The sequence below is a fragment of the Aptenodytes patagonicus genome, chromosome 14, assembly GCF_965638725.1.
Source record: "Aptenodytes patagonicus chromosome 14, bAptPat1.pri.cur, whole genome shotgun sequence".
NCBI lineage: Eukaryota > Metazoa > Chordata > Aves > Sphenisciformes > Spheniscidae > Aptenodytes > Aptenodytes patagonicus.
In genome coordinates this window covers 9077841-9105063 of record NC_134962.1, presented here as the reverse complement: position 1 = coordinate 9105063, position 27223 = coordinate 9077841, and the positions used below count along the sequence as shown (strand labels likewise).

The following is a 27223-nucleotide window of genomic DNA, read 5'->3' as shown; positions in this document are numbered from 1 at the left end:
ATCTTAGTCTCTTGTGAAGGAAACAGTGATGTGAATTTATAAATACAGAGTTATATCTCTTGCAATTTGTAGGGCAATGAAAACATTGGAGGCCATGTCTTAAAGTAAGCATTAGTGCTTTGTGGTGTGTAGGGAGACAGTCACGAGTCAAGACCTTTTAAGACAGGTTGTGGAGGCTTGGTTCAGTCAGAACATCTGGCTTCTGGTGGTTTCGGCTTTTGAGAATGAAAAACCAGAGGGACTTGTTTGAAATGTGTGACCTACAGTTTCATTTTTCTTTCTTTACTGTGATGTCAAGAAGAGACTGAAACATAAAAGGGAGCAGTAGCAGTCATTCCCCAATACCCAGCCTCCTACTGCTAAACAACGGATGGTATGTCACATATCCATCTGACCTGAAAAAGTGATTCCTTTTCAGTCATTCAAAGCAAGGTGAACCTATGGACTTGGGGAGAGGGGAAAGACCTTGTGATTCTAAATCTGAGTGCTACTTCCAGTGGATAGAAATAATGTGTAAAGTCTTTTCCCTTGTTACAACATTTTAGCAGCAGATGTACACAAACTCTCTGAAAGAAAAAGGAGGTGACGTTAAAGCCTGTGGTGTTTGGTGGAGGATTTTTCGTAGCGAATTTATAACTGCATTTCTTGTAGCACATTTTCAAGCAGGAAACCAGACTGTGAGTCTTTGTGCTGTATAGAAAACAATTAACACCTGAAAGATCTGGAGAACTCTGTGGAAAAACGATGATAAGGATAAATGAAAATGGACCAAAACCATAGAATGATAATCAGAACTGGCAAAAAAAGTAAATGCATCAAGTCAGATGGACGAGAGACAAACTTTCAAGGATCTTTTCTATTAAAATGGCTTTCTGGAAAGACCATTATTCTCAATCTGCAGGGACTAAGGTCCAAAGTTCTTATGGGAGTACAGCATCTGAAATGCCTCTGTTATTTTTGCATAAAGAGAGTTCTATGCAAAACTAATTGGGCCATACAATATAGGGATGGTTATTCTGGAAAGAACTAGTGGCTCAGTTCTGATCTCAAGGGAGTATGCAAAATGTAGGTTTCTTTGGGGGGAAAAAAAAAGAAGCGTTCTCTTCCTTGACTTAGAATAGCAATTAAATTCTCAGCAGGTATGAAAACATCTGCCATGCATCTTAGCTAAAGATGGAGTCTGTAGTGCTTGTCAAAATTTTGTTCTTTACATGCTGGGGCTTTTTTTGTTTTGTTTAAGTTTTGTTTCTTTTTTCCCCTTGACTTGCTGAAGTGATACACAAGTCTTCCTGTAAATGCAGTCCTCACGCGGTGCTGGACTCTTTGGAGATAGGCTGAAAAATCAAGGGTCATAGGATCATAACTAAGCCAAAACTGTTCTTATTATTGGAAACTTATCTTTTGTTTTGACTTGCTTTATTTCTTGAACTCTGTAAAACATGTAGTGGTTTCTGTGTTCACCAGGAAGGATAATAGCAGAACTCTACTTAGAAATTCTAAGAGAAGCAGTAAAACTATAATTTTGTATTGCTGCCAAAGTACTGTCTAAATATTGGTACACGTTGACATTATGAATGAAGATAAGCAGCTTTCTTCAAGGAGCTTATAGTGTAGTTGGTCTAAGGTGTTCTCGGAAAGGATAAGGTCAGTCAGCAGAGTGTATTTTTCTTTCAGTCCCTTGCTCTTCATGTCATGAGGTTGCTTTTTGCTTGTTTGGTTATATTCTCTTTTAAAATGGCTTACTAGAATTTGGCACAGGAACGAAACAGGAAACGGCTTCCTGTTAGAGGTTTAGGGTAATAGAAAGTGGCTGCAGCATTTATTCTGAATTGCTGCATTTTAATGTCTCCCGCATGTAGGTCTATGGGATAGCTTCACGGTTCAGGCACAGAGTTAAATACTTAAACTTGTTTTGTCCTGGGACATGGGTATTATTTTAAGGCGAGCAAATCAAGCTGGTCTAGCATTCACGCAAGTCTAAAAGGTGCCTGCATATAAGGTACTAATGTGCCTTGATAAGCTAAAATCCTTATTTTGGTGGCAGGAGTCTCTCTTACCTCAAAACTCCAATAAATTCAGCACTGACCTACTATCAAAGTGTATGATTTAAAAAAAAAATCCCCCAACAATTAAAGGAACTATATGTAGACAAATGTATAAGGGATATGTCTGAAACTAGTTCTCAAAGTTCATATACCAGAATTTTAGGTATGTGAGCATCATTATTATTATCCTATTTGTAAGTATAATTTCTAATAGAATTTAACTGTTCAAAACAAAAGTATGCACTAGATGCTTAAAATACTGCGAGCACAAGTTTGTCTTTTTCTTTTTTCAAATATGAAAGCTCTAAGCTGTCCTTTGTAAAACTACATCAGGAAAAAAAATTTTAAGGATGTTTGCTAGGTGGCACTGCAAGTTAATAAACCAAATCATTCTCTAGGTTTTAAGATGCAATTCAACCTTAGCAGGAGCTGAGGTTCACTTGTAAAAATGTATTGTTGTCCAGTTCTTTTGAAAAAAGACCGGGGAAATAGAATAAAATGGAGCAGGGCAATTGAATAGTACATACAATATTGGAAGAAAAAATTATAACGGAAATTATCTTTCGAGGGTTTTCAAAGCATTGTTTGTTTCAGAGACTTAACCTGAGGTTTTTTCCACATGCTATTTTGAAATGCTTCTGCAGCCAAAACGGATAATTGTACAGAAAAGGGCTATTAGAAACACTAGCACAAAATTAAACGTAGATCTTAAATCTATAGAGAATCACCGCAGAGTCACTGCTAGTACATTCTTAGTATTACTGAAAAGCATTGCAGATTTTCTTACCTGGTTAGGGCTGGGTTTTTTTGAAGAGTCAAGGGCATTTCTTTTTTGTCCTTCTTGTTTTGTAAAATGGAACTTAAGGCACAAAAGATTAAAAAAAAAAAAAAAATCAAAGTCCTTTAAGTCAGAGAATCCCCACACAACAAATTGGACTTCTTTGGAAAACAAGAACTGAACTTGCAGACCTGATGTATCAGAACAAGCCCATAGAAGTAGCTGTGCCCAGAGCTCAGGCACGTTCCTGTGGTAATGAAACTAGGTTGTGAACCTTAGCGTCCCACATGGTACTGTAGAAACGTTTGATGCCTGTCTTCAATATTTAAAACATAAAAATTAAAAAATCCTGCAAGTGTGTTCAGTGCAAATGCCGTGAATGAACCTTGTAACAGCAAGCTGGAGTTTCTGCAGAAACTTCAGCTAACAAAAGCCACAATGCGCTATCCTCTTCTAGCTCTCTAAAGAAAAGTGGAGTAACAAAAATGATGAAACAAGGGGATAAAAATAAGCATATTAATTCATTTAAAGCTTTGATAATTATAAGCATCTTTTAACTCGGGATTTATTAAAATAGATTTGAAAGTTTTTAGAATCTTTAGCTTCATGTGTGGGATTAAGCTTCTATTCCCTTAATGCTGCAGTTAAACATCTGCATTATGCTAGCAGTGGAGAGTCTGGCAGAGCTCTTGGTTCACGGTTATAAATCAAAAGCAGAGGTCTTGTGAAGTCATAGCACTTGCATCAGTTCGAATGCTTGTGATTTTCATTGAAATCCAGGTGCTGGTCAGAATACAGAAATGAAAAGATGGTGTATTTGTTATTTCCTGCAGTAGACTATCGCAATATTACATATGAAATGGCTTAAATCATGTCCTGGTTAATTAGGTGAGTTGTTCCTGAAACTGAGTCATTCTATCACTGGAGATTAAAGACTTGCTTATCACTGTATATTTTAGAAAAGGTTGAGTCATTACAATGTTAGCATGAACTTTTTTGGTGTCACATGATTTATGCATGTCTCCGACTTACTAGCTCAGTGTTTGAAACAGAATTAAAAAACCCGAGCAAGGGGAGCAGTGGGTACTATAATGTTTTGATAAAATTGCCAGCTGAGTTCAGGCAGTGTGTGTGCAGGCCAGGGCAGTGTTTCTCAGCTGGTGGTCTGTAAAATTGTAGTGGCCTCTAAGACGTCGGAAGATCACCTTTATAGTGACTGGGGAAAAAAGTGCACATGTTCCAGTGCGTTTGAACAAAATGCAGCATGATAGTTTAACACTCTTGGGAAAAAACCAAAAAGAACCCCACCCCTGCTGTTGAGATCCCCTTCACCCCACAGCGACTGATTTCTCCAAAAGATACTGGGCTTCTCCTTTTGCCTGGATATAATTGTGCCTGTGACTTGGTAGTAACAGGAAGACAAATGTTGAAATTTTTAGGAGAAAAGATTTTTGTTCATGCAGAGAAAAGTTCATAAAGAGTTTTTTTAACACTTAGGTGCCAAGTGTAAAAACAAAACAAAAAAATTAAAGATAATAATATTTTTGATGTCCAGTATTACTTTTAATAGAACTTTTAGAAAGTTCTTTCAAAATCTAGGAACATAACCAATAGCTGTCCATAATTTACATCTTTGTAATAGTTAATTGCTACCACATTTACTCACTGGTCAAATTCATGCTGACCACTTTCATTGTGTCGAAAGTTTAGTCCTAATAACATTCTTACAGAATCTTACAGTCGTTAAGACTGCTGAAGTCACTGGTTGCTGTTCTGTTCTTTTTACAAGATTTTATTCTGAAGCTCCTCTGCTGGGGCCTGCTGATGTCAGTGGGAAAGTTATGATACACTTGGAAGAGCTGCGGATCGGAATGTAACATGGATTTGCTTTTTCTTCTGGAGTAAGAGTATGTTCAGCCCCAGCATTCCTTCCTGTATGACACTGAAAGCTTTTGCCTTTTATTCCCATGGAATCACCTAATACTAATAAAAGGTGGCAGCTGTTTCTTGTGGGAGAAGGCAAATGTATTGACCTACAGCAGATCACGTGTACCCGAGATCATCTGAGAAGTACTCTTATCTGAATGCGAGGAAACTAAAGAGGAATAATGTAATGTCATCTTTTCATTTACAAACCATTTTTGTATAGTTCAGAAAGAACAATTACCTTGTAAAATGTAATGCCTTACAGCCTGCGGCTGTCTTGTAAATACAAAGATCTTAAACTGTATTGCTGGTTAGTAAAACAAATAACACTAAAACACAAAGCTTTAAAAGGAAACTCCTCAACTTCACTTTTTTATTTTTGCTGTAGGCAATTAATTGGCTTCTTCAAAGTGCTGATAATGAAAAGACACTTTGGATTACTGGTCCAGTTTGCAGTTTGCTTGCAGTTTACTGAAATCTGGTGAAGAACAGGAGAGTAAACAGTAACAACATACTCTGTGGTTAAGATGCATGCCTGCAAACAGGCTAAGTTTTAGCAGATAGTTTTCAGTTACCTGTTTGGTAATGTGAAAATTTGCTGCCTATTTGGCAAGTGCTGAATATTCCCTGTTTTACAGGCATCAGAAACATGGATCCATTTTAGTGAATGCAAAACAAAGTGCAGCTTCACACTCCCGCTTGTGGTGGTGACAAGCCCTCCCAGCCATGGAGCTGTGTAACTTTATTGCTGGGATGAAAGCGTATCTAACACATCCAGGTTTGCAGTGGTTGCTCAGGTAAGTTAATTGTTACGCGAGGGGAAGTCTCACCGATGCTGTGAAGTGGTGCATCCAGATAAAGAGCAAGACCATCTTTTCTTATGCTGGTCCAAGTTATTCCCGCACAGAACCCCTCCCTGCTGGAAGGAAGGATCACTCACTACCTGCACTGAGCAAGTTACTTCCAAGCTTGGACCCATGCTGAATGAGAAAGGTGGAGCAGAGTAATCCTGTAATGGTACAAGAAGCTTGATAAATACAAACTGTGCTGCGTTGTTTGATTACAGGACTTCCGTCAGAAATAACAGAGTAGTTTTGAAGTGGTGGAGTTGAATAAAAAGCAGTTACATCACTGAAGAGGGTAGCTGGGAGAAGAAGAAGAAGAAGAAGAAGAAGAAAAGGGCAACCAAAAGCAGCAATAACTATGGCTGGAGGCTAACTAGAGTTCCTCTGAGGTAGTACCAGTCCTTTGAATTTCTGGTGGGCATGATGTGGTCATACTTTTCCTCCTACATTAAGACTAGAAGTGTAAAATATTAACATACGTTAGGGTAGCAAAATTTGGAGCACAGTTAGCAAACACTAATGTAAACCACAGGAAAACACACACACATGCTGGTTTGTGGTATTAACCTTCTGCGGTTTATGTTACCGTTGGTTAAATATATCGGCCCCACTGCTTACCTTACACTGCAGCTTCAAAATCTTTGTGGGGAAAAATAAACACAGCACAGGAAAAGAAGCAATACATGATTAGAGCCCATGGTTAGGAAGGAGACATAAAGATTTCCCAGAGCTTTCTCCTCGAATAACTCGGAGTTGTCCAAAAGTGTAATGATTTCACGAATAAGGCAAAAGACTGAGAAGAAATCGAGTTTCTGCTAAGTTTTGGCCATGCTCCTCCTGGGCAAGTCACTTTTTCGCCAGTCTCTGCTGTGTGTGTCTTGTGTTTAAATCTTACCCTAGCGACCGGATCCCAAGGAAGCAATTTAATAAGCATGTTGTTCTAGAACAGCTCTAAGAACTAAAATTCATGAATTATGTGACTTGGACAAGGCAGTGGGATATTGCATCCGCTCTGCTGGAAGCCATGAGAAATGCTTGGTTACTTACAGCGCAAAAGCATTATAATCTTCATTATGCAGTCAGAAGCTTGAGCCGTACAGCTGCACGCTCTTCATCTTCTCCATATAGCAGCAGAAAAGCAACTGGTATGTTCTGGTCTCGACAGCAGGAAAGGAAAATGGCTTCTGTTTGCCTATTCTCTAGTCTTTTATCATTGAATGGGTTAATTTAATCTTGTCTTCACAATATATTTCATGTGATTGATTCAGCTGATTGTCAAAGCCAACTGCAATATATCCATGTGATGGTGCTGCTCTGACCTCTTGTTCTTTTTATTGTGAAGTACTTGCAATTCTAATATTTCATGCTCATGACAAAAGTTGTAGCTAAGAACAAAAAATGGCTTCCATCCAAAATGACATCTGTCATATGAATCTTGGCAGAAAAAAAAATTGATATAAATTCAGTCTAGTCCTATTGTGGTACAAGTTTTCCAGCCAGAAAAGAAGCTATTCCTATTCTGCATCAGGGCTACTTAAAATTACAGTATCTATTGAAAGCTAGAATCAGACTATAGCTGTAGCCAGAACCAAGATCTGGAAAGGACCGCTTAGGTAGAAGAATCCATACAATGTGCATGGATTCAGCCATAGCCCTTCCTTTGCTGGGGACCTGATGTGTGTGTCGATTGTAGGCTTTGCTGACCTGACCCTTCACCATCGGTCAGCAAAGGAAGAAACCAGCAGCTGGATGTTCTCGTGGCTTCTCCATGCCCATGGCACGAGGCCCTTCTGTGCAAATAAGCTGTAGTTTTGTTCACAAGGTGTTCATGCTGTTGCTAGGAGACCAAATCTCTGCTTGCAAAGAAAGGTTATTTCCAAATTTAAAATGGCTCCTTATATATTTGACTGGGAAATGAAGTCTCTTACACAAATGGGAATTCACCTGCTCATGGATAGTGAAATGAAGTTCTTATTTTTGTGAAATAGATTTCTAACTTCACAATGTAAGGGTTTGAAACTCTTGAAAAAATATCAAAGTGTTTAAACTTGTCTTTTTAGATATATGTATTTATATATACACATATGTATGTGCACACCCAGAGCACAGGTGTATTTCCAGATGCTGTGTGATAGAACCGTAAGTGTTAGGTAGAATTTATAGAAATCATTTCCAGGACATGCATATTGTCCATTTCAAATATCTTTTGAAATTCTGCTCTCAGTTTCTATTTTATTACTGTAGTAGTGGGACGTAACAGGTGTAACAATGGTTGGAACTCATTAAAGCACTCTATAGGTGCCTTTTCACCTTCAATTTATTAAAACTGAGTTTATGTTGTTATGTCTTTCTGTTTTTCCCGCCTTTCAGATGAGAGCACCAATGTGTTCTTCAACACTCAGAACTCTAGTGCTCATCTTTCAATCACTCTTTATTGCTCCACTGATCCAAGGAATATCTGAATATTGACACTTTTAAAACAATAATTTAATTCCTTTCCTGTGCCTTGTGCCCAAAGTTCTGCTGGGGCCTTCTCATCTGCCACCTTCTTCTCAATTAAAGCATCTTTAGTGCCGTACTACAGTCCATTCAAAGCACCATTTCTGAGATGAAGTTTCTTGTAATTATTTCTCGCGTGCAGTTACCTCAATCAGATCTTCAGTTTTCATACTGACAAGCTTAAACTTAACGTTCTCATCTTGTTAGCCTTTTTCAACGCTGATCATTTTGTAGGTTCTTATCATGTTTCCTTCTTTATTTCCTTTCCCTTTGTACTGCGATTAAAAACAATGGCAGCACTGATGTACAATTCTTCTAAGAAAAAAAAAAAGCCATTATTCTACTAGCGTAATGTGACAATTGCGAAGAATAGCAAAGGTTTTAACTTTTTGCACAGGTACTCGAAATATAGATGTTGATGGAGACTGATTTATAACACCCTGGTGCTGTTGAATGTTCTATATTCCAGCGGTAGCTGAACTTGAACAAAAGGGAGAAGTTCTGTGACTTGTCCTGGGACAACAGAGGATTGCAGAGACTCTAAACCAGCTTCCTTTTAGTCTTCCCATTATTAGTTTCAGGTAATACTAATAATCAGTTGTTCCAAGGAGCGGGAACTCATTGGAGTTCTGGGAATAGATGAAGGTACAAATCTGTTCCTCCTTCTGATATCCAACTGGATAACTTGCATTGATACTTACTGGAGGAACCGGTGGAACCATTTCTTCCTGGAGATGGTGTTCTAGAGATGTGACACTACTACTGTTTTCAATTTTCTTTTGTCTACCAATGAGTCAATGACAGGAAGAGCTGGCAGCCTTTCTCCCGCACCTGTGCTGATATTGCAAAGGCTTTTGTTCAGGCATTGCTCGCAACATCAACAGGCTGCCACTCCGCTGGGCACCTTATCTCTCTTTCAGCTCTCCATATGATTCACCGTTGTAATGCCTGCAGGGTCCAGCTGGGAAGATGAACTAGTAAGATTATTTATAGAACAGCTGTACTGTAAGTAATTACAGTACAGGAAAATTGTTCTTATTTATTGTGGTTGCACCCTACCCGCTCTTCATGTCTACCTGTTTATCTTCTTTACCTGTTTTTTCTCTCTCCAGTGAGCTCTGAGGGTGCAGAAGTAGAAAGCGTGACAAAGCTACTTAAGTCTTCAGTAGTTCTACTGATACAAGTTCAGAGCCAAAATCACATGCAAAAATTACATGCAGAAGAGTAGGTTGGTGTATTCCCAACTCATGCACAGTATGCTAAATGTGTGTGCATCCCTACTGCTAAATGAGCTGTCACAGAAGTTTAATGTCGTAGCGTTTTATCTGAGATGTAAGAAACTACAGCACTGTCCCTTCCTTAAGACTTCTAGTGCACTTTTGGAATTATATTTATTTTTTTCCTTAAACCTCAGACAGCAGGGAAGCAAATATTCCCTGTTTGGCTGTTCTTTAACTTAGAACCTGAACCTCACAAGGTCATTAGTCTTTGGGTGGCAAATTGGAGATTAGCGCCTTGGTGCCATCTTGTTTGTTTGCAAGAATGAATGTGAAAGTCCTCTGTTTCCTAAAGGCAAGGTTTGTTTTACATTAACTGTAGAACATCTCCAGCTGATTGCTCTCCCATGAGCAAGCACTTCTCTCTCTCCTCTCAGGGTGAAGCTTACAGCTCCCCTGCTTCTGTTCTCTCCCTCATCCGTGGGTCACTCTAAATTAGTGCTGCCACTGTCCCTCCTGTTGGAAACTGCTCGTTTCTGGCCCTTCCTTCTGCAGATGTTGGTGTTCATTTATCCCCCAGGGAGACTTTTCAAGGAGAAAAGTAATCCCACCAAAGCAGTGGATCAATCTCTCACAAGGACTGTCAGTGCCTCTGTGAGGAACGCGTGGGTGTGGGTTCGTGGCTGGCTCTGGGAGAGCAGGACACTGGAAGTTCGGGTTTAGATGACGCTGTATCGTAATGGAGCAGCACCTCGGGCTCCAAATTTACACCCTAGTGGCGACATTTGGAATTTGGGATCCGCAAGACAACTTTTACTTGCCGTGCAGCCTAGCCTGTTCCTCTGAACAGTCCCTGCTGTTATTTACGGCTGCTTTCCCAACACAGAAAGACTTGATTGCTCTTTTTATTGAGCTTGACCTAGCCATTGTGTTAAAGTCTCTGCCTGTCTGCAGATCAGAGCTTAGCGACAGTTCTTTTCTCTTTTGAGTATAACACAGTGATGGCTTCACTTTTTTCACCAATCCATTGTGAGTCTGAGAAATATGGATTGATCCTCCGACAATGAAAAAGCAGCAATTTCATAGTTTGTGTTAGAAAAGATGCTCTGTATGGGGTTACCGTCTTCTAACTTTAAATATCTAAAGGTTAAGATTAGATTCAAGTTCTCTCTGCGGTTAGGGAGAGAAATGGATCTGTTCTTTGCAGTTGTGATTGATCCCAGCTCACTAGAGGTGTCTGGGATGGCTGGGAAAACTCTGCTGAGCCCTGCTGGAGCCCAGTCAACTGGGTGATGGTAGGTGCCTCACTGAGTGAAGTTTCACAAGTAACTTCTTAGCAGTGCTGACATAGGCTTTCCCTGGCACCTCAGTGCCCTTTGCCTTGGACTGGTACGTGTATTTGTGTGGCTGCGGGGTGAACTGGGTCAGGGAATCTTCTATTCTTACTTATTTTTAAGCAGGACAAATTTCCTGGTCCCACGGCAGCAGGAGTGCTGGTGCTGGTGGAGTAGGAATGAGGGGTTTGGGTAAGGTGCGTCTCAACTCCTTGAACATTGAGCAGTTGTGCAGATACAGCTAATTGAATGTTTTGTGGTTTTTTTTTTCCTTTGAAGCAGATCTTGTAGTTTCTTTTATAAATAAAATCATAACTGGTTACTTAACAGACTGCTCTTGTACAAGCAATGGTGGTATTTACATTTTCCTCATGTGACCTCATGATTTTAGTCAGATAAAGTTGCATTAGCCTTTTAAAAACTGTCACTTACCAATATTCCAGCCAAATAAATGCTGCATAAATGTTGTTTATTGGTATTTATGTAGTGTCAATATGTGCTGCACACAAACCAAGGTGACAATATCTTCATCCTAGTTTCCTTGCAGATCTAACAGCCCACTCTGGCAAAAGAAAGGCGACGTATGCAGAAGCCAAGCAGTGCAAGGGATTGAATATTTGCCGCTATATTTTAAAAACAATTTCTCAAAATATTTTATACGCCCTTTTAAAGATGACTAGTGTGGATTGATGCTTTAGGACAGGGTTCCAGGACTCAGACGAGAACTGCCGGGAGAGGCCCGTAGATGGCAATGTGAGATCCTTGAATCGGGCACATTCCGCTCTGCATTGATGAAACCCCGTTATTTTTACCCAAACACACACACAGCTTGGATTTATAGTGTTTCTTAGTAACTCTTGACTCTTCTAGCAGAGCTGACCAACTCTGTGGCTAGTCATGCATTTTGAGTACTATAATGTTTGTAGTTAGAAATACAATCATATTCAAGTACAGTAAATAATGACAAATTTAGATTTACAGGGAAAACTTTGCGTATCAGTAGTTTGCAAAAACTTAAATATGCATCATGGTCTTGTCCAAGTGCTTGAAGTACTTTAGCTGTGGGCCAGAGTTACTGCTGTCAGTGGAAGAGCAAGGAGTCAGTGGGAAAAAATGCAGATATAGGTTTACACAAGTCCCACCAAGAGAAATATTTTATTAATGCAATTTCAGGGCTTGTAGAAGTCTCTGTGGTGGGATGAGGATGCCAGCCTTAACTCATGCTATTGTTGCTGGTGCTTCTTTCCTGTTCCCATCAAATTATGTTAATTTGCATCCTGTGACGCCCATGTTGAATTTGTGCTCTCTTAAAAAGATAATTTCACCCACTTACTGTGCTGTGTGATGCTTTGCAGTCTTAACTTTCCTCACTCAGGTTGTCCCCAGAAACATTCCTCCAAAATTAAAGACACCTGCAATTCCACAGTGTTGGATGTGATTTGCCTGAGGATAGTATTTCTTTGAGTTCCCAAAATGTGCTTCTATTTATGAGTGAAACTGAGTCGTCTTTTCCTTGGTTGACCTGGGAACTACTACCACTGTAAAAATTATGGATGATACCACTCAGCTTCTTTGTGACATGAGGTGCATCACTAATGAAAATGAGCAGCTTTACTTCAATTTATCATTCAGCAATTCTGTGTCAAATCTTTATTTCTATATATAATTAACTATGGAAACTTACCTAGTCCATACAACTTTGTTCCTGTGGTAGGCACCATTTAAATTATATTGTTATATTTAACAGAAAGATAAACATTTTTATACTTGCTGACCACTTTACTTGCATGACTGAGAGCTGTAAAATTAGCTGTCTAGTTTTGGAAACAAATGGCCTTGTTTTTTTAAAAATTCTAATCTCCAGATGATGGCTGGGAAGTACTTGCATTCCAGGTCAGTCATTTGAGCAAGCTAATTATTGTAGTTTACAGCTGTATTTTCCTGGACCTACAATGAATGTAGGAACAAAATTATGACCATAATTAAGTATGGCTACAAAACTGCAGTCATTAAAAAGGGTACCCGATAAAGGACAAGCTGAAACCTTAGCTTGACAGCGTTGCATGTGTTTATGTGCCCTAGCTGACTTTGGTGTTGCACAAGGCTGTTCAACTCATGTCACAAGGGCTACAGGGATAACAAATTAATATTTATAAAGTGTAGCAAATATGCTGTAATTACCCTAATTGGCCTGCTGTGTTTCCAGTTATGGCAGAACTTTATTTCTGTTCAAGTGACATGTGCTTCCGGATTAGTTCCCGCAGGCAAAGAGAAAGTAAAAGCCCTGTTGGACAGGGCAGAAACATCCCCTGGTATTATGATCCTGCAGTTTCTTCACCATGCTTTTGGCAGGGCTAATAGCATTCGTAATATCTTTAGTGATTTCTAAGGAGTATTTCAGAAGATATGAGATGCTGGAAAATGACAAAGAAAAACAATGAACAAAAAGGGAGGAGGGTCTAGTTTTATTGTTAATAATTAATAGGCCAAATGCTGAACATTTTCAGTTTGGCAGCCAGGCAAAATTTTCCGTGACTTTATTTGTGGTGTATGAATATTTCTTTATTTGTGGTATACGATTTTACATAGTGACTGACTGCTACCAAACAAGGAATACTGTCCTAAGGACTTACACTCTAATGTTACAAGACAAGACAGAACATAGACAGAGATGAATTGATTCAGTGAAGTACAAGTTTGGGATCTAAACCGGTCGTCTTCACTTTCCTGTTTTTTATACAATCTTTACTACGTTAGGAACACTGAGATCATTAGTAATGCTGAAATGGGATTGTTAAAATGCCACAGAGGAAGTGGTGAATGAGTGAGTGGGTAAATCTAGTGTTAAGCATGTTTTGTTTTAGCAACAGGACTTTTGAAGTGTGTTTTTGTTGACGGGGGTGACGTTCATCCACTATCGTGAACCCGAGTTTCATGCCTTCAGTTCTGTCTGGTTTCTGTAGGTTGAACTCTTTGTGCCTATGGGATACCACAGTTCCACCATCTCAGAAGGCATTGTGCTTGGGGCTTTTTTTTTTCCCCCTGTATTTTTGGTACCCGTATCATCTTTTGGGTAAACAGATACTAAATTAACTGTCAAATCTTGCATAAGGAAGCCAACAGAACTATTAGTGCAGAAAAAACTGGGCCATATGCTATTGTAAAAACTACTGATAGAAATTAAAATGGTGAGTGATGAATGTGAAAACGGTGAAACTCTGACAGCCGAGCCAGAGTCAACTGATCAGGTTAGGGGTTAATATCACTGGCTGACTCGTGAGCAGAGATTGATGTTACAGCCTTCACAGTCAAATTTGTCACTTGTTTAATTTCTGATAAATGCAGTCAATTAAATCTGTGTAGGTTTAAGAGTATCCAGTCCAGTTTTCAGCCTGTTGCAAACCCAAGAGAGGGATGTGAAATTTTGTACCTTTATGAGAAGTATCTGTTCCTTTCCTCTCGTTTTAACTTACTAGTCTTTTTTCTTATCTAAGAAAAAAAAAAAAAAAATCAGTAATTGTATGGAACAGAACTATTTTACAGTCAGGCATGAGCTACCAAGGGCTGTTATATTTGCCGCTGTCTTACTGTTTCAAACTGACCCTGACCAAGAACAAGCTGACCTCTTTGGACCTGGATTCTTTGTGCTGCTTCATATTCCTTGGTCCCCACCAGTGAATGAGATGCGGAAAGGACAAATAATGTGGAGTTAGCGCTGGTAGGTATTAGTGGTTCTGTGCAACTGAAGAATAAGACTCCAATTCATCTGTCCTAACGTTGGCCTTCTAATGCGACACCTGAATTAGGGATCTAGTTCATTCTAGGCTCCCTCTATTAAAAAAAAATAGAGAAGACTACGTATCTCCCAGTGGTGATTCAGATCTTTTGACGACGAGGCCGCCACTTCAAGCACTTTGGTAAAATGAATTTTTACTCTGAGTCTCGGGATGTAGCCTAAAGGACTGTTTGAGTGGAAAGCTTTTGTTCACAGAGATTCCTATGAAACTTTGGTTTTAGTTACAGAGGAGAGCTATAGCAGTAGGAACGAGAACCCTCTACAGCAAAAATTTTTGCTTTTGCGTCAGCCTCAATACCCAGTTAAACTCTACCCGCCCAAGTCATGAATGTATAGAGCATGCCAGTTTTCCTTCCCAGACGTGCATCTGATGATGTGTAAATCCATGATTCAGTTCTGCATGATTTTTCTATTGCTTAATTGGACATCGCTAAAGACTCTGACTATTCAATGACACTACTAAAGCCTCCGACTATGGAAATCTGGATACTGAATTACAGTGGAAAAAATATAAAGGGAGAAATGGAGACAAGTCCTATATATTCCCTAAAGAGAAATTTCCCTAAGACCTTGACCTGTAATGAATGTTAGTGTAATACAATTTATTCCAACTCACCTTGAAAATGATGTTCTTTGATGGAGTTAGAGAAGTCTTGTGGCTCTGTCTTCAACTATCAATGTTGCACTCACCAAGTGATTTTTGTTGCTTTTGTTATTGTTTTTGAGGAAGGAGGATGGAATAGGGAAAGATTTTGGAGAAAGTAATTTAATGTATCACCTTACCTGGAAATTCTGGTTTTATTAGGGATTTTCCTCTTTCTCAGTCTCCACGGATCCTTCCTGTTCTTTTCTGAATCTGTTAGATTCTTTGGTTAAATGGTTAAAGTATTTAAAAGTTATGTCCCAATTAACTGTGATTGTAATTCTTGGGACAACATGCAACAAAGAGGTTTCCCTATCCAAGCTGCTGAATTTGGAACCTAGATTTTTCTATACTGAGATAATTTTATTTCCTAGTAAGTGCTTTCTATCACAGCCAGCCTGCTTCAGCTAGTGATGCTCATAGCCCAAATTCTCCCTCAGCTGCTGCTCACTTCTCATATTGACCCCAGGTCATCAAGCATGGCTATAGCACGTGTGACGGTCTTTCTATACCATAAGAAGCACATGAAAATGAAAGGAGAGCCTAACACTTTATTAATCAAAATTATTACAGCTACTGCTGTTTGAATTCATACTGTACATATTACTGCAGTATACAGAGGATAATATAAATAACAATGCAAACCTATCTCTATTGGAGACATGCACCACTCTATCAGTGGCAATTCAAACAATTCTTTTGACTTCATAAAAGCACAAAGTGTTTTCATTGGAACATTCTTGTTGACTGCACATGCTGTTAAAATGCAAAAAATGAGTGATAGCTGACTTGGTAGCTGTCAGCTGTGTCACTGGAAACAGTCAGCTTTTGAATCAATCCATAATTCTAATGAATTTGACTAAAATTCAGATAATATACTGTAAAGAGGCATAATCATCTTAAACCTTCAGCCTTCACAGTAAAAGCTGGAACACAGCATGTGGGTTTCATACTAATGTTGTGCTCTTAAGACGTATAGCTGGATTTATTTAGCATAAGGACTACAGTATGTATTACCTCCTGTAAAACATAAGCAGGTTTGTTACAGTGATTCATAGTAAAACATGTTGACATGCTTACAAGTAATGTGTTGCCAAGTACAAAATTACACAGGGGTTCATCCTGGACGGCTTATTTGTTCCTGGCTTAGGCAGAACTTGCAACAGGCAAGATGCTTTCACAGGTTGGCTCAACCAACACCCAACTTCAGGGTGGTATTTTTTTTTTTTTTCCTGGACAAGGACTTCAGAATCAAGCTATAATTTGGGGATAAAGTGCTACAGGAAACAAATGAGCATTAACTTAGTGTAAAAACATTGAGAAAATGGACAGACCTTCAGCATTTATTAGCTAGCATAACACGGAAATAAGCTTAGGTTTTATTTGGTAAGTCTTGATTTCTCCTTATATTCACTTACAGCTTGTATTTATGGCTCAGCCTGTCAAACACATTCTTAGAGAAGCAACTATTGCTCACAGGACTAATCTAATGACCAGTTCTTTTTATAATGAATGCTGACACAAAGGTAGAAGGATGTATAGCGCTTGCGTTGGAGCCAATGCTACAGATGATCAAACAGTTTCAAAATTAAGACTATTTTGGATGGAAAATGTGTCCCTTTTTTGTCATGATGTTTTTGGTTTTGTCCTCTAATTAAAGCTGAAGAACAAGATTGAAAAGCTGGTTACATTCAGAGCTCTCGCGCATAATAATTGCCAAGAGTTTAGACTGGATATTTTAGTGCTCTGCAGTAATGCTCCATAGGCATATTTACTTATGACAGACTGAAGAATGCTAAAGCCCTAATTTGTAAAGTGCATTTTTAAAAGTTTTGGAATTATTCTTCAAGAACAAGCATATCAGAACACCTTCAAATTGTATTTTAAAGACATTTGAAAAGAAAACCAGTGTGATGTGGGCTTGGCCAAACAGCATAGGCTGATGAACTAATTCTACCTTATTTGAAAGGACAATGTTTGTGTCCTTGGCCTTAATTTAAATCACAAAACCATCATGCGTTCTGGCATTTCTAGCAACCTGCTCCAGAAATGCCAATAAGCAATAGTATTTCTGAAAATTACGATAGAGAAACACTGGTGAATGCAATGGGAACTTCTACATCTCCCTAGCTCTTACCTAAGTAAATTTACTAAAAAAGAGGGGGAAAAAACCATGAAACTCTTAAGATTAGCTTTTTTTTACCTCTAAGCACATGTGAAATCAAACAAGTGGATTTAATTATTTTTTTTAAAGTTCTTAAGTTTTATTCCTAGGCTGTTACGCAAGCCAGTCTCATTCCCTCTAAAATAAATGGGAGGTCTGTCATTAATCTCCATAGAAACCTGTGCCAAACCTGAGTGTCTCATCGACCCATGTGCTCCCACTGACTTCAGCAGGAGAACCTAGACCAAGACACACATGTGGATGAAGAACACATGGCTGTGTTTTGGGACCTTAATTGCCTTTTCGTATCCTATTTAAAATCTTCTCCATTACTATGATGTCTGTAATGATGGCAAAGGTATAGTTAATTAAGTCTTAAGTCCCTCATGATTGAGGACAGTAAAGTATAAAGCTGTCAGTAGCCCCCACTCCATGACTCAAATGATATTTTCTTTTTTTCATCATTGGCAACTTCCCACGACCATATATTTTCTGCTCCTTTTAAAGAACCAAATGCTGAATGTGAATGGGTAGCCGCAGCATCGATTTGCCAAGTAATGGTAGGGTGTCCCCTGGAAACAGGGCTCTTTTAATTCCGTTTCGTATCTGAGGTAAAGTAAAAACATGGAAACAGATGGTAGGGAACGACTGGCATCTCATCATGCATATTTCATTTGATTTGCAGCTAGTCACCTCTTGATAATAATATTAAATGCTACAAAACTCAAAGACTTTGTTCCTGGGAATACTGCGTTCAATGACATAGGATCAACAGTGTAACTTCAACTGAATTTTGAAGCTGGTGAGCTGTAAGTATTTACATCTTTAGCAAGGTTATGATACAAACAGCTCAGTTCTTTTCTGGTATGTTTAGGGCTGACTTGCAAAGAAATATACAGTTGCTGTTGTGAATGACAAATCTTACTTAATGTTTTTTTAAGAGCACCATGGGACAAACATCTGTGGTTATTTCCGTTACGGTCTAAGGCGTTTTACTGGGAGAGAATTTAGCCATTAATTTTGTTGTATTTACATTATTTATATACAAGAAGAACAAGAAAAAATGGCAGCCTGTTTAATGACTATATACATTGTGATTCGGTTGGAAAAATGTGTATTACAAATGGCAAAACAGCCTGTCAAATACATAATTATATCGTGTTCTTTTTTTTTGTCAGAGGACTTTTAATTCCTAAAATCCCACTGTATGATCTCAGTGAAAGATCTGGCCTATACATTATACTGGGGGGGAGGGGAGAAACAGCATAATAATAGACTTCTTAAACCACATCAGTTCCTGGTTAATAGCTCCTTTTCTTGATTTTAATATGAGGGTTACCTTTGTAAAATGCGCCCAAAGCAAATTAAAAGATGGAACCTAACACAACAAAACATTACTTGACATCAGGAGAAATTGTAACTTCAATTTCATTCATTGTCCCTAGTCTCAGAAGAGATACTGGGGAATAAAATATCACTCCCTTGTGACACGTTGCTTATCTGAGACTTTGTTTTTAATAAGAACTGTGCTCTCCTGTACATTATTCTTTCCTGTTCTTGCTTTAGCTCAATGTAGGAGCGTGAAAACGTGTGGAAGATGGAGGTGACTGGAAATGCCATGAGGAGGATGCCACTCAGTATGCTGCTTAGTGCCACCACTTGGCCGGGAATGCTTCTGGGAACCATATCTCCGTAGCCTACCGTGGTCATGGTGATGACAGCCCACCAGTAGCACGCGGGGATGCTGGTAAACTCCTGCGAGTCTGCCATCTCATTCTCAACGACATACAGGAGCGGTGCAAACAGTGCGATGGCCACGCAGAGGAAGAGCAGCAAGAGACCAAACTCCCGGGTGCACCTGCGAGCGGTCAGCCCCAGCGTCTGCAGCCCCAGGGAGTGCCTGGCCAGCCGCATGACGTAGAGAATCCTCAAGGCACGGAGAATACGGAGGACCAGACCTACTTTGTCCAGGTAGATGCTCCCAGAGCTGGGCTTTTTGTAGCCCACTGAAGTGGTGTCTACTAGCAAAGTGATGTAGTATGGCAGAATGGCAATTATGTCTATCAGCGTTAATGGTCTCCTCAAAAATGCAAACTTGCTCTTTGCCTGGATGAATCTTAGCAGGAACTCCAGGGAGAACCATGCCACACAGACAGACTCCACAATGAAAATATTGTAGCACATCTGGGAACACTCACCCTGTAGGAAAGAGGAGGAGTTTGTAATCGGCACTGGATAATAGCTATTTTAGTTGGTACGGTGACAGGAAAAGAGGTTTCTGTGTTGTTTTTTTTAAACCCAAAATATTAAAGGAATCAAAGCTGTTGCTATGGGGAAACACATCGACAAATTGGAACAAGTGAAATGCAAAACTTAGAAAATAACTACTTATTCCATGGAAGACATTGCTCAGTAATTTCAGGCTTTCTAAATAGCAAATACAAAGCTTAACAAGGTAACACACAGTTGTACAGAAGAGTGCACACTAACAAGATTTTCTTTGGACGTAAAACTTGGTATGATTAATTCTCTTACAAGTAATTGAACACAGTCATGTAAGATTTTGAGTATTCTTTGTGTTATTTTTCCCCCTCTAAAGACAGCTGCAAAATCCCCATTGAAATCAATACCATCAGACCTTGTACTCGTTCTGCTCTTCGCAGCACATACCATTTTCCATCCTGAAAAGCTAACTTACCTTTTCCTCCTCCTCCCTCAGGTCAGGCATGGTGCTGATGGATAAGTTCACTGCTGTAATAGTTACAAATAAAACAGACAAACAAGCAAACACCTTTCCAGGGAGGCCAGACTGGGGCCTTTCCACCATGTCTTGCAACTTTTTCATGCACAAGCCAATTTTTGTCTCCTCTACTGTTTCACCTGTTGTTTCATTTTCTGTGAGGTCATCCTCCCGTTCATTTATTTCTGTAAACTCCTCCATTTTTTGCAGGTATCTCCTTTTACAACACCAGTCCAAGTTGTCTTCCTCAATTCCCCAGTAGAGCAGCTCCTCTTGGAAAGACAGCGCACACATCTCACGCAAGAGCCGAAGTTTTCCAACCCGCAAAAAGGTCAGGATTGTCCTGAATGCCCCTGGGTTGCGGTCGAAAAAGAATTCATTACATGTCACATCGTAATCATCACAGATGTTTAGAATGTCGTCAAAATTGTTACAGAATTTTAGTTGTCCCAAACGTGTCAATGGGAATTCATCAAGCGTGGTCCATGGGAGCAAATACTTAATGCCCCCTACGTTTATAATAATATGATGCTTCCGATCATCAGGGTGAAAGCCTTTCAGGAGATCCTCTTGAGGGTGAATTAGCTTGGCTCTTTGGTAAAAGACTCCCTTAAGCGTTTCTGTTTCTGGAAAGAATGTGTGGTTGAAGGAAGTATCTGAAGCGCAGCTCAGGGCACTATAGTCATAGTCGGAATTTTCTCCAGGAAGAAGAGTCATCTTGGAAGGTGACTTCACATCACTTCGCTACTTCTGCAAGTGTCTTCTGGAAGAAAAAACAGATATAGGGGGTGAGTGAATGAGAGGTTGTTTTCAAGTTTGGAACACAGGTAGTGATTGGAGCTCAAAAACATTTATGGCTGATAAAAACAACTGGAAAGAAAACAGCAGTGGCTGAGTATGGTCAGAAGACCTTTCTGGTAAGGCTGGGTTTGTCCAGCTGGGTGGAACTGACTCTATCAAGGGCTGCTCCCTTGTTCAGGAGCTCTGCTCGGCATATTTGTCACACTGCGAAGCTTCTCCTGTCTCAGATACAGAGGTCTCAGTTCACAGTGGATATAGAGGGAAATGAGGAATAATTCCTGCATGTGGCAGGATATTCCTGGTTCAGAATGGAAGTATAAAAATTATGACAGTATCACATAAGAACACAGAATTCAAGTGTGTTTTGTAGAAAAGGAAATTGTGTATTTTTATTTAACTATTACACATAAAAATCTTAAGTACTTTAGTACCCATGAAGTATATGGAAACAATCAGAAGTCAATTATGTTGTAATTCAGTAAATACACACTTCTAAAAAACAGTTAGTACAAGACTAATTTCTAAAAGGCTATATGGAAACAATTTTGGGAAACCCCCCCCACTTACATTGATGATCACATTAAATGTTTGTATAGAGTTTATATACATATAATGACATGGCAACTCCCTTTTTACGGCCTCGTTTACAAAAGATTTCAAAGAAATACATGATTTCTACACAAACATTGGAGTATTATTTCAGTTACAACTGACACCCTGTATGCAGCAATAGGTCTTTGTCCTTACGATGGATTGAAGAGCAGCTGACAGCCAAGGTGACTGTCTTCACCTCTGATTATAGGAAACCAAAAAATTCTTATGACTTTGCAAATCGCGTTCAAATTCTGCTCACACAACACTAGTGTAAAGTCTGTGGAATGAAGTGACCAGAAAGTTCAAATGGGTATAAAAAGCAGGCACTGGAAATGTTAATCTTTTTGCCTCCCTAACTCACTGCATTTTAAAAGTCAGACTGAAACAGACTTTCCGGTCTGCTCACACACAGGAGGGTTGTACAGTACTGCTTCTAGATCTTCCTTCTGTACGGTCAGCTACAGCTTGATGCATGCAGTTGCTGAGTTTCATTTGCTAAGAGTATTTATTTATTAAGTAGATTGTACAATAAATAGATATTAATTATGCACAGGTATTCTGACTTTCTAGCCTCGAGTTCACAGGAAAGTAATAAATATTACACTTGATTGGCTTCAGCAGCAGTACGTGGTTTTGTTCTTTTCCTGGCTGTACTTACCTCCCCTTTGATACGCACCCTGGGGATATACACCCCTGCTAGGGTGACTTCCTTAAACACAGAAGCGTCATTTTCAGAAGCTGGGGTTTATAAACCGCATCAGTAGTGTTACATACCTATTCTAGAAGAAAAACCCATTAATATACAACAGCAAAGTACTCAAAACACAGCTGCACTTCAGTTTAAGAGCAACAGGCTTTCCTTGCTGCAAGGGGACTTACTGCTTTCAGTAAAATACTATCTCAGTCCCGCTCCTAAACTTCCCAGAGGGATTACTCTGAACAGAGCAGTTCCTTACATACGCTTACAAACAGGTGGCCCCAGGTGAGCTTTGGATGGGATGGTATTTCCTCACCTGTAATCCTCTTTAGTACAAAAGGAAATCATTAATTTTCTTACCTTTAGGGCATGTGGATAAAGAAAGCCTATGGGAATATACAAGAACGGACAAGGTGCGATTTGGATCTTCCAAGAGCTGTGGTACTACTTTCTGGCCTGAGGTAAGCAAAGAGGTAAGCTTTGTCATCTTGCTTCTATCACAAAGTGGGATCTCTATTACTACTGCTAGTGACTTGAGAACAGCTATTTGACAAGTAACCTATTCTCCATGCCAAAAGCTTAACTGTGTTTAGCTTTCAGTGCCTTATCACTACATACTTGCTTGTATTGCCGCGTTGCTCTGTCTTTGCTCCGGAGTTATGACTCTGGAAATCCCCATGGCAGGGGATGGGCAATTCTCAACTCCTCTGGAAGTGACGGTGCGTGCAAACAATGACAAAATCCCGCAGGCGTGCACTCAAATAAACTTCCAATCGATTTTGGTTTGTCTCTTGCCTCAAGAAAGACTGAGTGAAGGCCTGCTGACCTGAAAGTCTTTTTTTCAGAAAGAACATTAACACGAAACATAATTGTATTAAAAAGTCACATTCTAGGAAATTCTAGCCAATACTGGGATTATCAGTGGAGCTTCATGACAAATGATGGCACTCTGCCATTGCCCACTGGAAAAGCTGCAGGACTCAGATAAATGAAGGGATCTGAGGAGAGTGATAGCTGGCTCAGGTAGTACTTCCTAGATCACATTGAACAGAGGAAGTATGGAACAGTTGAACTTGCAATTACCCTGACATACAGTCCCATCACATGAAGTACTCCTAATGACCTCAGAGCTGGTCTTCTGTTCAAGCATTCCCAAGATACCATCAGTAGAAATAATGCCACTGGGAGTTCAAGCTATAGGTCTGATACGGAAAAACAGGGTGACCTGATGTTTGTTTATATAGGGCTCCTTTTCTTAAAGCAACTGTTGTTTTATTTAGAAACAAGCTTTTTCCCCTCTGCCTCAACTATGTCTAAGGCAGGGCTGGCCCAAAGAGAATAAAGATTATGACTGATACACGACTATGGATAAATGGGAGCTGTTAACCGTTTTCCTTTCTGTAATACCAGATGATGTTGGTTAGCAACAAACAACTTGTCCTCTGAATCTCAGCCAGGAAAAATGAGGAGGCAGTTCATCTCTGTCACTGGTTTGATCTCCCACCGCATCCATTGTTGACACAATGGGAAGAAATGGGGAGAGGGAAATGTAAATGTTCTGCGTGTGTCAGACACATGCTGTAACCCCGAGGCATCAACTGTGAAACAACAGAACAAAGAAAAAAGAATTTCTTTCTTCGCTTCCAGCTTCTCGACCTGTGCGAGACAATAAATTGGACAAATGAATCCCCTGTGTAACACACTTAATGACTGCAGTTATAAAAGGTGGCTCCTTCTTTTTCCATAACCAGAACTGGCAAGCCCACAGATCCCAGGTAGGCAGCTACGGTATTTGACGCTGTACATGTGTTATTTACATCTTCTTTGCCTCGGATACACATAGCATCCTATCTAAGGGGGAAGAATAAGGAGGAAATAAAGGACAATAGAAAAGATGGCCTGACTTGAAGGAACGGAGGAAGGAGAAAAATAAAGGCATACATTTCTCTGTATGTTTCTTGTTTTCCTTTGGAAGGTGCTTCTACAGAATGATGCTTTAAGATGGCAGAGATCTAATTAATGGAAGGATTTTTTTGCTATTGAGCTTAAAAAAAAAAGCAAACTGTTTTATTCATACATTGCAGACCGATGACATTGGGAATGGCTGTAAGAAATGCGTTAAGGATTAAAAACACGCTGGAATATAAGGTCAGACAATTATATAGCCTATAGCAACAATTTTCCTAACAATTAAACATGGTGAACTTTAAGGATGTGCTGTAACAGTAAAATCCTCAAATAAAACTGCTCTGATTAAGTCAGGCCCAATGGTAAAATCCCTCCTTGTCTGAGAGAGTATTCTGCCCTTTGAATGCTCGGGAGTTAGTGAAGCCCAGTTCATCTCTCCAGCTCCCCTGCTGACAATGTGTTCTCATCTTGGGCAAATCACTTCCCTCTGAGCATCGTTTCCTATTTTGTTTGTAAGCTTACTGGGGCAAGAACTGTCTTTTACTACATTATACAATCCCGATCATTGTTCTGGCTTCTAGAAACTACGGTAATACAGACTAACTGGCCCATAGCAAGGGCTCTTGGTACTCTAAATGGTGTGGTGTGCACGTGAAGCGAGATTAACATCTTTTCAAAAATCTGTCTTGCACAAGATGATATTCTTATCCATTATGTCTGGTGAAGAAATCGAATTAGAAATCTGTACTGCCCTTACTTTCAGCAGAAATTCAGGAAGGGTGCCAGACTCCTAGACAATGGGGAAAGAATTATTAAAGATGCCCTTCTGAGGGAAAGAAATAGAAATCATGAGTAACATGCTACAATTCCACTGCAAGTGTCGTTTCCCCCCCTCAGTGTCCTCTGCAGTATTTTGAATTCTGCAGTGCATCTCTGATGTAATCAGAGCTCCTGCAAGGAGTCCTGACACTGCTCTGTGATGCAGACAATTCAAAGTTGCGCCTGGATGATAACAAGCATGCAAGGAAGATGCATAACTCCCTCCTAGACTCTTCTATCAATTCCAGTGCCTGGAACTCGTCTCTGTTGCTTTTTACCATGTGTAAATTTAGTTTAAAAAAAAAAGTTTCTGATTTCAGTGCAGGGTGTATAGGAATAGAGTGATTTTTCTGAAAGAATTCCGTAAGAAACTGCTTTACAGTTTAGTGATCCTTCCTCCTTTATTCTCTCCTTAGTTAACATACGCAGTATTTTCAAGCAGTGTTAAATTCAGCTATCTTCTGACACATGATTTCCATACTGTATCAACACTGTCAGGGTACCCTCCTGAAATACTTTAAGCTATACTCATGGAGCTCTTTCTGTAGTAAGAACCGATCTCAAACTTCAACTCTGCTTGCAAAGTGAACTTCCAACCAAATCAAAGTAAAACTTATAAAGGTCAATGTATAATATGAAACAAAACTATCCTGAAAATCATATAATCTGAAAAAATATGCTGTGCATTGCTCTCCTTGATCTGGACAGTGTTATGCTTTTCGGCATCTTATGACAACCTACAAACTGAATTATGACAAATATGTCACTCAGTGTTTAGTTTCATAAAGCTGAGCCTTATTCTGCCAATAATAATCAGAAGTGAAATAACTTTGCAGATAACGTATATCCCCAGGAGAACGTTCTGAAATACATTAGAACTAATAACTATAGTTATCATCCTGCTGTGAAATGTATTTATGTCAAGAAATTTTAGTAAATCACATTCAAAACAATCTCTTAAACATCTTTTTAAAAAGTAAAGGATTTGTCATTTATTTATATAGCTACATATTTTGCCACTGAAATGAAGAGATATGTAGTCATGGAAGAGTTATTTTATGCGTGTTCCCCCCCCCCCCCAAGTCTTTTCCAATGAAAAAAAATCTGCCAGAAATACATTGCCTATCAAGAACAGTTAACTTTATGTGTTAGTTGCCAAAGAACAGAAGTCAGTAAATAGATCAATATAAGAGACATCTCTTAATTATTTTAAAATTAAAGCTATAAAGGACCTTCAGATTAGGCAAAGAAGAAGAAATTTGAAACACAAGCCTCCATACTGCACTGTGCAGACACAGGACTCGGGGAGAGGGAGAGCCGGGAAGGGGGAGACCGAGCATCACAAACCGAGCCCGATGGATCAGCCTCGACAGCCGTCAGCCACCTCCGCGACAGGACAGGAGAAAGCCAGGAATCAGCCGAGCGGTCCCCTTCGCCAGCCGACCGCCTCCCGCTGCCGGCAGCACCGGCAGCCCGCTGTCGGGAAGAAATGACGGCGCGGGGGGACAGTCCCTCTCTTCCATCCCTGCTGCGGGAGAAAAACCTGTTGCTACAACCCGTGCACGGACTCGCACGACCCCCCGCCCCCTCCCCGCCACGCACACCCCTCCGGGGGCGTACGGCGGGATCCCAGGGGAACCCCCTCCCGGGCGGCCCCCGGCCGGGCTCTGCCTCCCGAGACGGGGCGATGCCCGCAGCCCCGCGGCTCCCCGGCCGCTGCCGGCTTCCCCGGGCACCCGCGGCCCCGAGCCGCTCCTGGAAGAAAAGTTCCCCGGAAACTTGCCTGCAAGTTGCCCGCGGCGCCGGGCAGCGAGCGCGGCCGCCGGGAGCCCCGCGGCGTGGGGGCGGCGGCGGCGCCGGGCCGCGCTCCCCGCGCTGCGCCGCCGCTGCGCGGTGCGGCGGCGGGGGCGGCCGCATGTGCGGGCCGGGCGGCCGCGGGAGGGGGGGGGGGGGGGCCCGACCCTCCGCACGGTGCGGCCGGCGGCGGGCGGAGAGGCGGCGGGGGACGCTCCGCACCCCGCGGAAAGCCCGCGGCCCGCCCCGCGCGTGTGCGCGGCCGGCAGCGGAGGCGGTCACCGGCGGGTTGCGCGGAGCGCTCCTCGCGAAATCCCCCCTCGCCCGCGGGCCCGGGCTGACCTGCCGGCGGGGACGGGGGAGGCGGCGCTCTCGGCGCTCCCCTGCGCGGAAGCCGCTTCTGCCGAGGAGGAACAGCGGGCTGGTACCGGGAGGGCGCCGGGCCGGGCCGGGCCCGCCCCAGCGCGCCTCAGCCCCCGCCCGCTGCGCGCCCGCGGTGTTGCGGGCCGGGGGGGGCCGCCCGCCGCCTCTGCCCCGCCGTCACCCCCAAACACAGCGCTCCGGCAGGGGCTGGGAGCAGCGGGCTGCCCACAGGTGGCATCCCGGGCTGCTGTCGTCGTCAA

General features: G+C 41.0%; 1 protein-coding gene across 10 annotated transcripts; it reads right to left on the bottom strand.

Moving 5' to 3' along the window:
- Positions 1 to 15614: 15614 nt before the first annotated feature.
- Positions 15615 to 27021, bottom strand: KCNG1 (potassium voltage-gated channel modifier subfamily G member 1). 10 transcript variants are annotated; one of them, XM_076351716.1, is made up of 6 exons: positions 26943 to 27011; positions 26154 to 26334; positions 22698 to 22913; positions 22041 to 22161; positions 19946 to 20750; positions 15615 to 19446 (listed from the first exon to the last, which is right to left on the bottom strand). In XM_076351716.1, the coding sequence occupies exons 5-6, from the start codon at positions 20702 to 20704 to the stop codon at positions 18676 to 18678; spliced, it is 1530 nt and encodes a 509-aa protein (XP_076207831.1). In that variant the 5' UTR covers positions 20705 to 20750; positions 22041 to 22161; positions 22698 to 22913; positions 26154 to 26334; positions 26943 to 27011; the 3' UTR covers positions 15615 to 18675. The 10 variants fall into 10 exon arrangements, with proteins under 10 accessions (XP_076207831.1, XP_076207829.1, XP_076207834.1 ...); XM_076351714.1 differs by lacking the exon at positions 22698 to 22913 and having other exon boundaries at positions 26087 to 26334; XM_076351719.1 differs by lacking the exon at positions 22698 to 22913 and having other exon boundaries at positions 19946 to 20747; positions 26087 to 26334.
- Between the last annotated feature and the right edge of the window lie 202 nt (positions 27022 to 27223).

Coding starts and splice junctions, on each gene's coding strand:
- KCNG1 (XM_076351711.1), bottom strand. CDS start 20,704: ATGACTCTTCTTCCTGGAGAAAATTCCGACTATGACTATAGTGCCCTG. Junction 19,447..19,945: donor TGAGGGAGGAGGAGGAAAAG/GTAAGTTAGCTT, acceptor TCTTTCCTACAG/GGTGAGTGTTCCCAGATGTG.